This window comes from Antennarius striatus, chromosome 7 (genome assembly GCF_040054535.1).
Source record: "Antennarius striatus isolate MH-2024 chromosome 7, ASM4005453v1, whole genome shotgun sequence".
Lineage (NCBI taxonomy): Eukaryota > Metazoa > Chordata > Actinopteri > Lophiiformes > Antennariidae > Antennarius > Antennarius striatus.
The window spans coordinates 7,040,219-7,052,924 of record NC_090782.1 but is presented as its reverse complement, the minus strand read 5'-3'; the positions used below and the strand labels follow the sequence as shown (position 1 = coordinate 7,052,924).

The 12,706-nt window shown below is 40.7% G+C and overlaps 1 protein-coding gene across 1 annotated transcript in view; it reads right to left on the bottom strand.

The window, feature by feature from the left end:
* The window catches only part of insrb (insulin receptor b), an 81,455-nt gene that overhangs the window by 20,851 nt on the left and 47,898 nt on the right, over nucleotides 1-12,706 (bottom strand). The window contains exons 3-4 of the mRNA XM_068319107.1: nucleotides 4,891-5,099; nucleotides 3,638-3,771 (exon numbers count right to left, since the gene is read on the bottom strand). Of these exons, the coding sequence (XP_068175208.1) occupies nucleotides 3,638-3,771; nucleotides 4,891-5,099 (343 nt within the window). The remainder of the gene's footprint in view (nucleotides 1-3,637; nucleotides 3,772-4,890; nucleotides 5,100-12,706) is intronic.

The following is a 12,706-nucleotide window of genomic DNA, read 5'->3' as shown; positions in this document are numbered from 1 at the left end:
CAAAAGAACATAATCCTTGTCTTTAATTTCACTTTTTGGCTTTGACATCCCTGAACAAAGTTAAACCTGAGACATAAACTAAAATGTTGGTTTGGTAGTTGAGCGACTGGAAACTTTTACATATTGTTCTAATGATAGCTTAGGAAGTTTGGCCAAACTGTTGTCTTTCAGGTGAATATACCAACAAATCAGAGGATTGCAGGGGATGATACCACCTCATTAGAGCATAATTTGAAACTGTCCTACTGGCTATAAAAATGCATAGCAGATTGAGACAATGACATGAAACAGAAGTCTTGGCAGTCAAATGTTTAAAATCTCAACCTGTGCCCCCAGGGAACAGCTAACAAAGGATGCTGTTGTTCACTGTGGAAACCGTACAAGCTGTGAATGAACTGCCATTGTATGTTCACCCTGATATAATTTTATGTTTATTCAACTCTTTTTATAATCCCCTCTCCAGAAAGCACAAACACACACACACACACACACACACTCATGTGCGCACGCACACACACACACACACACACACACACACACACACACACACACACACACACACACACACACACACACACACACACACCTGCAGAAATACACACAAAGTCTTACCCAAATCACTCCCCTTCTTTCCCCCTAAGCAGCCATGCTTAGGGGGAAAGAATGGGAATTCGACATAATGACATGAATCTCTGCTCCAGGGGTGCCGTATCTGGCTTTTCCTTGCCACCCTGAGATAATCACATGACCCATTACACACCTGGCTTCTCCTAGTTACCATCTTATTAAGCTCTTAATAATTTAAAATAAGCATAAGCCAAATCATTGTTTCCCCTCTATGACTTCTGAGTAAATGGAAACATACTGTAATGATCACTGACAAAAGTGAGAAGAAAATGTCATCGATAGTGTGTGTGAGTCTCGTCCTCTCTCTCTCTCTGAAAATTGTATATTAAGCATCTCAGAAGTAATGCTCTAGTTGCAGTGTAGAAAAAGGGAATGTTTGGGGCTGTTTTACTGAAAAACACAGACATACAGGCAAAGAGGCTGGGAATAATGGCAGCTGTAATAGAGGCAGTGTTTATCTGTCTGGCTGTATCGCCATCAAGAGACTGCAGCTGATGTTTGGTTTCCAAACCAGAAGTGTACTTGCATTCGAGCATACACTGCTGCACTACTCTGCTCTTACAGATGTCTAGAAATGAGCAAACTTAGTGATTCTAAAGGAGAAAGGACAAACTGTCTGCACAGACAGAGGAAGACAAAGAATAAATATGAATACAAGATACATCTCAAATGATTTTTAAAAAAAAAGGTAGCAGTGTTTTATCTGATTATTGTTGTGTCAGAATTATAAAACAGTTTCTTATTTAGGGTCCAATGTCCTTTTCCCATTCACTTCAACATCTCTACTATTTGTTCAACCAATAGTTTGGTGAGTACATTTGTTTGTCTCTACTATGTGTCATCTTTCTGACTGTTTGAATGTGTGCAGTGTTTGGCCTCTCTCTCTCTCTGTGATGATGATAGTTTTCTCACTATAATGAAACCATTGCAGTTAAAAAGACAGATGCCCTAAAGTTACAACTGACTGTAACCGGAGCCAAATGGAAAAATAGAAAAGCATTGTTTATCACGTCATGTGTGGTACGCATATACCTACATACATCTATACAGCAGCACGCAATGAACACGTATACATACACACACGCACGCACACACACAAGCACACACACACCCACACACACACAAAGGAAGCCATTCTGCCTTATGCGTCAGGGTGTGTGACTGAGACTTAAAGCAATGTTCTTTTCTGTCTAAGCACCTGATAATCCCTGCGGGCTGGCAGCAAGGAAGGGAAAATCAAATACACACACATTGAGAGAGTCATGCTGGGTTTAAATGTCCTTACCATTTCTAATGGAAGAGGTGAAACTCAATGATGTGACAGTGTGTGCTGTTTACCTAATAAATTTATCTATATGTCAGTTTTGTTTACATTGCCCAAATCACACTTAACAAATTAGTGTTTTTTTATAATCTATGTAATGAATTACTCCGTCTGTCCACAGGCTCTTTATTCAAGGCAGCTGAGTTAAATTGAGTGAGTTCCACAGAGTGGAAACATGACTTAAATGTCCAGACAGTGATGTTCCTCTTCCCCTGTTTACTACCAGAAAGAAGGGTAAGGTCATACCCTTGCTTGTTGCACATGTAAACAAGGCTGTGTGCTAAACAGGACCAGGTGAGATGCCCAGTGTTTTTACATTCAAGGCACCTGGCTGACGCGTTTATTAGGGTATCTGCATAAATCAGCAAATTAAGTGTGCATGAATACAAGTATCTTTTCTAGGGCTTCGGTCCTGTGTTCTTTGTCCTGTCTGATATCCACAACATAAACAATGGGCTTCACTACTGCTGCAGACAGCCACTGCATTCTTAATTCTAAAGGTCATGGTCTCAGTCAGTGCATGTTGTTCTTTTCCGAACTGTCTCAAGTCACCCACCAAATGCCCACTAAAGTGTCAACAATAGTAATTACTGACTCGCAAATGTTTCACGTTAAATGATTTTATATGAACCACTCAATCTAAGTTAACAAGTCCCTGACAAACTATAATGTTGAGCAAGCTGAATAATTATTTTAATAGGAACGTAATTGGCTGGGCATATTGTTTCTCTCCTGTGCACCTTTCTAAGCTGCATACAAAGAACATCAACACTCCTGCATGATTAGAATTGGTGTCCCATGCTAATAAAAACTCTGTATTTGTAACAACTCCATTTTAAGTTAATGAAGTTCATGTATTTAATCTGCATATTGAAAATGTTGATGTTGCTGTGGGCAGGTGTTCCTCTTTTTTTGTCTGTTTGGTGATGCTTTGACTTGGTGCAGCTGTGTAATCATTGGGAACAGAATGTGATAGAGGCTGAGAAAACACCAGACACTCAATTACTGCAAATGAGGACTTATTTGTACATGACATGATGTAGTCACTGAGTAATATAGCATACCAATATTAGGCTGGCTGTTTTAAACTTGCCTGTCTTCCTCCCTCCTGAACTATTTCCTGTCTGCCTCTTCATCCATCATTAAATAATTGGTTGTAAAGCAGACATGTTCCTGAGATTGTTTCACTTATTACCATCAAATCATAATGAGATGGTCTTTGTAAAACATTCAAAATACATGAAGAGGAATACTGCAAGAACCCTGTTTACCTTTCATTCAAACTAACCTGGATGTTTCACCAGTTTAAACAGCATGTTTATATTTGACAATTATGCAAATGGAGAAGTAGGTGACATTTTGCATTTTTCTTTCTTCCTCAACAACATGTCTGTTATTTGTTCTTGGCCGCCCAGCTGCCTGTGTACTGAGATTTTCCATATCACAAAAAAACCCCTATTGTCTTATCATTTGATTGACTTCCAAACACCATGATCTCTAGTGTGCAAATGTCACAGAGTGTGATGAGTCACCACAATCCACTTCTGTTGCAGGCACAGAGGAGTGATTTGTAGCAGCTGACAATCAGTCCCCTCTAGAATCGTGTAATGATGACCACCATCAATAACTCAGCAGTGTTTATAGTGGCACTTCAGGGGTGTGTCACTGTGTTTGAGGTAGACATACGTGGTGGAATCGACAGTGGTGTACCCAGATGGACACTCTGGAATACAGGCTCCATCGTGGATGACATATTCACTGCAGGTCACCTCCCGGTCCTGGTTGATTTTCTTAGTCTGCCTACATTTGTTGTGGAGATCCTTGATTTAAAGACAACAAAAATACATATAAGACACATATGTTTACAAGAGTATGTCTCCATATTTATTAGGGCTGTCACTTTAATGTGCAAATTAACATGCTATAAAAATTAACACAATTAATCGAGAGTGGCAAGTCAATGCGCAAGCATTTTAAATTTGGCCCATTGAGGGACCCATAGGCTGCAGTGACGTCATTTCCTACCTGCGCCACTAGTCAAAAGCAGAGTGACTGACAACTGGATGGACGTGACGCAGGAGAGTGAGGCAAGCCCACTCTGACCTTTGGGCAGAAAGTTTATTTATAAAAAGAACAAAAACGCATTGATTCTGCGCTGTAGACTCCTCCGTCAGTCCACCCCAGGGCAGCTGTGGCTGCACACGTAGCTTACCATCACCAAGTATGAATGAGGAGTGAATGAATAATGGATCCGATGTAAAGCGTCTTTTGAGTGTCCAGAAAAGCACTATATAAATCAAATCCTTTACTATTATTGTTATTATTATTTGTACCTTATGTTAAAGAGAATTTTTATATCTCCGAAGCAGCTCCAGCCTAACGTATCATTTAAATGCAAAACATGTCAAGGACAGAGTTGAACGTTAGCTTACCCTTTTAAAGGAAAAGCCTGTCGGCATCTTGCTATCTTCATTTTGAATTGCTGTATTGAGTCAGCTTTAGTATTCATTTTGATTGAGAGTCTGCTTATGTGCCTATTTGAGACTCAACCTTCTATTATTTCTGAAATTTATTTTACTTAACTGTATTTGTATTACATTTTTGAGAAATGCACCTTGATTTGCTGATGTGCTTGGCCTTTTTTCTTTTGAATTTCATTTATAAAGCACACTTCACCAATAAAAATGTGGATTTCAAATCTTTTCTTCTTGGTGCATTCTATTGATTAGTCATGCACTACAATTTTGTAATGTCCTAGAATTCAAATTCTTTATTTGGGGGCCTTTAGCAGGTATGAGATTAAAATGCAATTAATTAGATCAATTAATTACAACTCCTGTAATTAATTAGATTATTTTTTTAATCACCTGACAGCACTAATATGTAAAATATTATACATGTTGATTTCTACCAACATATATATCCAGTTAATTACCAACCTGGCAGAAGGAGAAGCTGATGCAGCGCCAGCCCCTGAACACATAGTATCCAGGGGGACACTTCTCCACACAGCTGTTCCCGTGTTGGAGGTTCCTGCAGGCCACACAGCTGCTGGCGTTACCTGGTTCTGAACAGCCACCCAGGCACTGGTCGTGGCAGCACTGGCCCTGGAGGCTACACGCACCATGCTTACAGTTGTCCAAGCACACTGGATTAAGGCAAAAAGAGTAGAGGATCGGAAATGGTTAGTAACATGTTAAATACATGTGGACTCCAACTCTTGTAAGTTAGTTTATAACTTATATTTAGATGGAGATGTGTGGTAGTTTAGAGGGACTTATCCAAATTTCAGAAAAATTAAAAAAAACCCTGCAGGACTAGGGACAACAAAACAATACTATGAAATAAACAGCAGAGAGCTGCATTTAAATAGAATAAAGCTCTCAAACTTCACTCCTGTACAGCAAATAAGAGCTCAGAGAACATTATTATAAAAAGGGGCAGAGCATTGAAGTACACAGAGGGGCGGTGTGCTGCCACGAAAAAGAGCATCAAAATGCAGTTGACAGCACATGACTGCCCACCTAGAATCCATTAAGAAGGGAATGTCCATAATTTACATTTGATGAGCCTGTGACGGCAGTCTTAATGCTAATGAGATAAACATTATGTCATTGGCTCATGTCAGGTTTCAATTGACCTATTGGCAAAAAAGCATGTGGTGAAAGAGCCCAAGTGTCAATTGTGATTGGATTAGCAGTCAGTTTTGGCCTGTGCTCTGTTCAAATCTAATAAACTAGCTGTTAATATCTTGTCTCAAAGGTAGGAAAGAGTCATTTGATTTCACCTGAAACCAAAAATGTCCTATTACCAACCGCACATACTGATTTAAGTACTGTAATCACAAGATGCACCTTTAAACAAATCATGTAATGACTGGAGTCCTAATATTCATTGAAGCGTCTAAAATTATCAGGGCTTTAAGTGTCTAGTCCTTCTATTCAGTTTGAAATCCACAAGAGAATGACGGCAAAATATATGGGCCACATACTGTATGAACTCCAGCTGGGTCTGTTATCACCATCGCTCACTCTGTTATCACCATCGCTCACTATGTTTCTCACTATATTGTCGGCTTTGATATCAAGTGCTATTGATATCAAACGAGCCAGAAAGTGTCAGGGCCAGAAGCAGATCTAGGTCAAACAACAGCCCATTTCATATCATGCCTGCTTTTGGTCCCTTACAGGTGAAGATACAGAGACGCTCTCCTCACCTCCCTTCTATTGAAAAAAGGTAAATGACAAAGATGATTTCTGCAAAGGTTCTCTGCTCCAAAACTGAAAGAAGGAATGTTCAGAAGAGTCAATCTGTTTGATTAAAGGTGATGTTATGGGCACTGTTTTCAGATCCCACCTCTGTCAGGACATGATCTCTCATCCCCAATGATAGAGCTACGACTTCCCCTTGCTTACCGTGCTGCCTGAGTAAACGCACACAGGACAGAATTGGTTCTTGAGTGGGGAGTAAAGGGGTGGGAGAATAAGGTTGAAGAAATGAACAATGGTGAAAGGAAGTGAGGGTCAAAACCACCATGAATCCACAAGAGTTATGTAGAAAAATACATAATCTCTGACCTGGGGGAGTTCATGCAAGGGTTGCTCAAATACTTTCTTTCCAACGAGCCACTAAACCTACTAGAGTTCACAAGCTACTCTGAGAAAAAATGTATAGCCCTTCCTAAATCCCCCCTCCTCCCATCCACTGTGCTGTGTGTGTACATGCTGTGACCATGGGCTCACGAAACAGAGCAGCGAGGGCTGAGACAGCGTGCAGATCCAATCCAGCTATGGGTCCATGCCAGAGAGTTGCTCCAACCCCAGATCCACCCTCGGATTCAGCCAATGTGTTAGCTGACTGGGGGAGGCAGCCATTCAATGGCCTCTTCCATGTTGGGGAGGAGAGCCACCCAGGGTTAACCCTGGCCTTGCTGGGGCAGACAAGGGGACAGGCGCAGCCAAGTAACATGTTAGGGTAGACAAATCTAATGCTGCACCAGGAATGCGCAGCACAGATACTGGTGAAGCTGGTCCATCAGCTTTAGAAACATGCAATAATTTAATTAACTTCCTCTGGCTTTTCTTTTGGCGTACAGTTGTTTCTTTTGTTGATTTATTAATTTGATGTGTGTTAACATTTTTTTCTGCTTTTTCTATGACCCCAGCATCTCAGCAGGAAACACTACAGTAGCATCTCCCCACTACTGCAGCAGAATTATTCCTCATTCTGCTCACGCAAGTGCTGGGTGACACAACCTAGTGGATATGCCAAACATACTCCAGTCAGCTCACTCATTCATTCATTCCCTCCTCCTCCACGGTCCTCTTCTCTATCCCTCCTGTTTGCCACAGCTTCACCCTGCCCTGCACCACTATCTATCTCTCTATCTGCCTGCCTGCCTTTCTAGGCCACGCAGCCCCTCCCACTTTCATTCATACGCCTTGTTTTGTTTTCATGCTGGCTGTATGGGGGGGATGGAGGGACAGAGGCATGAGTTCAGGCTCACGATTCAACAACAAGAGCAATTCAAGGAGCGGGCTGGAGCATCCTGGACAGCTTATCTCTCATTAAGCTGGACACACACGCACACACACACACACACACACACACACACACACACACACACACACACACACACACACACACACACACACACACACACACAAACTGTCATTCAGTAATATACTCATCGCTTCTATACAACCACATTCACATGTAGTTCCAGGAAGGTTTTTAAACACAAAGCCTGGACAAAGGTGTGTTGTGTTTACCTTTCATTTGGCCCTGGCAGTAAAGAACCCTGGCTCTCCCCAGGGAAGAACACTGGAGAAGCTGGGCAGCAAATAACGTGCAGCCACACTGTGCAACATTTCCTGCTCTTTACACATAAAACCTCCCCTTTAATTGGCAGTGTTGTCTACAGGTGAAGTGCTGGGAACAATAACAAACACGTTTTACCCTAGAGGCAGCTACTCAGGAGAACACACACACGGTCCACTATCTGCACACGCACACACACATGCATGCACACATGCATGCACACATGCACACGCACTGACACACACAAAGCTGCTACAATCACGTTAACTATATTTGGCCACAGTGGGGATCCTAAGCTTCAAAAGCTCTGCTATAAATGCTTGGAGTGATCTGATGCAAGACCTTCTCTGCCGGAGAGTAAAGCAGAGATGGGAGGGAGTGTAAACAAAAACATACAGATTGCTGGGAAGGTGAGAATGATATGTTAATGTACATACAAGCAAACATACACAAACAAATACCAATAACTGCTCAAACAATGGCAAAGGTCTGTTAGTGTGCGTTCACTGCTATGGGAAACAGGAAAGGCTAATTTAAACCCTAAGGTCAGAAAAGACATTGTTCCTTTTCAACCCCACACACATATATGCATCCATTACAATGGCACGGACACATTCACAATGGAGAGTGAAATGTTTCCACAAAAATAAGAATGGTGATGTAGGAGGAGATTGCAATAATGTACCCAGTAAATAATATGAATAAGACATATCCACACCTTGATGCCCACATATGCGTTTAAATTTATACATTCTTTGACAACAATCTCCTCACAAGATGACAAAAGCATACAGTGACTAGAGAGGACTATAATAGTTTGTGTATACACACTTCTACATAGTTGTTTTCCAGTTTGGCTTTACCTCTTCCCTGATACTCTGTTTGAACCCAGTGAAGTCAAATGAAACTGGGTACCAGTTTCTTTCAGCTCCATGATGCCTGTGGAGGACATAGCAGTGCCGAAACAGAAGAATGTGTGCATTGAGCTCACTGGTGTGGCAGAGTAAGCATGAAGTTGTAGTAATGTGTTTAGGTGTGGGACCAATATGAGTGCAGCACATCGTGTCACTGCAGAATGTCAGCAGGTACTGTGATCTCATACACAGAGGTGGGATCATGATGCTATGGTCCTGTCTTTAACAACTTAGGACAAAAATAACATCAGTTTGCTAATATTATCTTCTCAGTGTCCTCTCCTGGGACTTAAAAATACACTACCCAAAAGTATTAAAATATTGAGAGTAAATGAGTTCTGTTTTCTTTGATTTTACATGAGTTATTGTACAGAAATTATTTTCTTTTTTGAGAAGGCATCCACCTGCTGCCTGCAGCCAGGTGTCAAAGGAGGGGCTATTTTCTATCATTTTCAAAAGAATATGTGTAGCGATTACTTTGGAGAAAAACTTTCAGGTAAAAAAAGACACTAAATTCCTCACACGATGAGCTCTGGATTTCCTAAAACAAATGAAGCCAAGGCATCAGTTTATTTATGGATATGAAAACAGGTCAATAATTTTAATTGTAGTGATAAATGCTAATAATTATTACTACGGGGAAATCAACATTTTTTGATGTTTTTTCGTCAATTTTTGACAGAAGTATTAATCCTAACCAGTTAGCACTTATATCAACAAGTATCATTGGTATTAGTATTAATATTGCTGGTAGTGGGACAGGAAAAAGAGCAAACAGAAAAAAGATTTTCTCTTTTGTTTACTTGTGTGTTTGTGTGTCCTACTGGCTAAATGAGATTGGGTTACCAATGCTGGAATTATCTAAAACAGACAAGTACTTGACACCTTCATACACAAACAGAGTTCATACAGAGATCTCTACTTAGTGCTGTTGATTGTTAATATCACACTAGTTTTTATTTATTACAAGCTAATAACTTTGTCTTTCCAATACACACAATGGCAGGTGAAAAGAAACTCAAAAATTGGAGACCTGCTGAGCTTTTTCTGTCTCTAATATATTAATACAAGAACACCCCTTGCAAGAAGATATCTGCATACCTGCCTCAACATGTCCACCTGTTCATGTACTGTACATAAAGGCAGTGCTATGTCAATCTCCAAAAAGTAAAGAAAGGTTCTGCTCATCTTTGAGGCACTAAAATGTGCCTCATCTAAAATGAAATAATCTTTATCATTGCAGCCAGAACGACCGGACTGAATCACTCTGACAAGTTAGGTTACATTTAAAACTGGAAAGCCTTCAGAGTGGCCTCCCTCAGTGGTTGTATCATGGCATCCTGCAGGGTCATCAATGTGATGTTGTCATGATGAAGTTGCCTGGATCTATGAATGTCTATTAACCCATAATTACAGAAATACATCTACTTTTCATCCAGATACAAGCTACTTTTCAGAGGTTCATGAAATCCACTTGAATGATATTAACATCCTGGAACTCTAGTTGACAGAGGTCATTAGACCTGTGTCAAGAGTGAGTAGTGGAATGGCTGAAAAGTTGTAGTGTCTTAATTATCTGTGATTGAACAAACACAAGTATTGTCATTGTCTCAATTCATATGATGGAACCACATCATTTGGTGTCCAGATCTTCAGACTTACTCATTTTCAACAACTACTGTTGGTGCCGCTGTTACTGTTTAGAGACAAACATGATCTGAATAATACAGGTATCCTTTACGTAAAAACATTTCAACTGTAGTTGCTGAAGTAGCAAACACTTTTTGTCCCACATGGACTAGACCGTTTTAAGATCCAATAAATGGAATGTTAATTTCAATGGAATAAAACAAACTTCCCTTATCCCAAACCAGGGAAAGAATCAGTGCAAGTGTAAAAAAAAATAAAAATCCTCTTTTGTATGAAAGGTTAGTTCTTTGTTGAGAGCTGCTCCGCCAACGAATCATCTAAATGTATGTTCAACAGGCAAGATACACTGACATGTATACAAACTCAATGAAAGAGGGGATCTAGCTTAATAAACATGATTTCTCTTTCTCTCTCTTTAGTCTGTGTGTGTTCATTGATTTCCCTATCTGTGTCTTCCTGTGTGCTGGCCAGCCCTGGCAGCCCATCTTGTTACCATGGAGATGAGTCCAGACATAGACTGTCTGCAGTAATTAGCTACATACACCCAACAGGCTTTTCTAAAATTCCCCTCTAGTCATCATTCGTGTATTGTCTTTTATCGTAAAAGCCACACCGTGTCCTCTCTCAGTCTCTATAAACTCTGGACTCTCTCCTCTTCTATGTTTTTCAGTTCGTCACCTCCTGTTGACCTCAGTCTTCTCATTTCCTTTCTCTACCTGTTGTTGCCAGCTGCAGTGTCTCGCCCCAGGTGACAAATTTGCTTGTTTAGAAAACCACAGAATCGGATCACATAACAGTCTCTCTCGCATAATGTCCATATGCTTATCATACCATTTACGTTGACATCCAAACATCCATAGGAAGGCAGTGACATGTGAAAACTATCAACAGCAACAAGAATGAAAGAGGTAGAGGAGGCTCCGATAATAAACCTACCGAACAATAAGTGCCAAAAGCAAAGGACTTAATGTACTCAGCAATCAATACAGCCCCCACTGACGGCCCTCCTCACCACTTCCTCACAGTCCGCTTCCGTTGTATCAGTTCATTCCACCTTAACCATACTATCCTTTTTCCTTCTTCCATTCACTGTGCCACATCTTTAATTTTGTCAGCCACAGAATTCGCTGTTGGCTTCACTCTTTCCTGAAATTCTCTATGCAAACTTGAAATGCATGTGCACAAACGTAGATGAGCATGGACAGTACGCATGTTTTTACATGAACTACTACAGCCGACATTCTCTCAAGCCTGCAAGAAGCCAAAAATACACAAAATAGTTTTAGACATCATTGGTATGTACATACGACCTGTCTCTCTGATACACAAACACACACAGACACAGGTCTAGCAGGTTTTGCTGACTGGACAGTTTGGTGACAGAGGGAAGGTGATGAAGAGAGGAAGCAGCGCACTTTCATCTATAGTACAAGACCTCTGCATCATCAGCCTTATGATTTTCCTTCACATCACCACCAGTGACAATCACGCACACGCATCAGGCTCTTCAAACAAACCCCTGGTCAACTTAGGCCCAGTAAACACACTGGATAAAGCTCATCTATCTTACTCTGAGAATGATGGGAGAGTAATCTCTGTGCACAAGGCAATCATCCAAGAGTTTTCCCCTGCAGCAGTCAGTCAAACTGAAAATAATTAGCAATAAGTGAAAACAATAAGTGAAAACATCTGGTTACGAAAACTGTCTTGCTGTCCCATCTTCAGCAAAATAGAGGACATACAACAAAAACAATAAACCCTATTTCCATATCTATAACATTAACACAACACACAGACTCAGAGAAAGACCTGCAAAGAGTGATTTGACATCTTGAACCAAAGATTCTATGCATAGTTTTCTGGATTGCAGTCATGCTTAAATAAACACCCCTTCATTTGGGTAATTTAATAAGAGGCACTAAGTGCTGGTCCAGTCATGACTAAGGGGTTTTAAAGCTTTCCTTTTCTGCCTCAATAGCACATTATCTCCTCAAATTAACTGCAGAAAGAGAGAGGGAGAGAAAGGCAAAGAGAACTCAGATTGCTCTCCCTCGTTCTGTGTCCTCAGTTGGCATTAATGTGTATCAAAGAGGTGATTGTAACAGATTCCTTCTCTTTCTCTTCGCTCACACCGTTTTTCTGTTCACTTTGATTCTACTGTAAACTCTCTCCCCAGTTCCTCCTGTGTCAAGGGCTTTGACTTTAGCACAATTTTAATACTAGTGGGGTTAGAAGAACTACAGAAGCTGCTCATCACTTAGGTGTGAGCCCCTTGACTGATTACAATCACTCTGAATTACCTTTTTCTGCCCAAAATGTAGCCTCCTCCTCGTTTCTGTTGTCTTCTTGCTGCACAGCGTTATCATGTGAA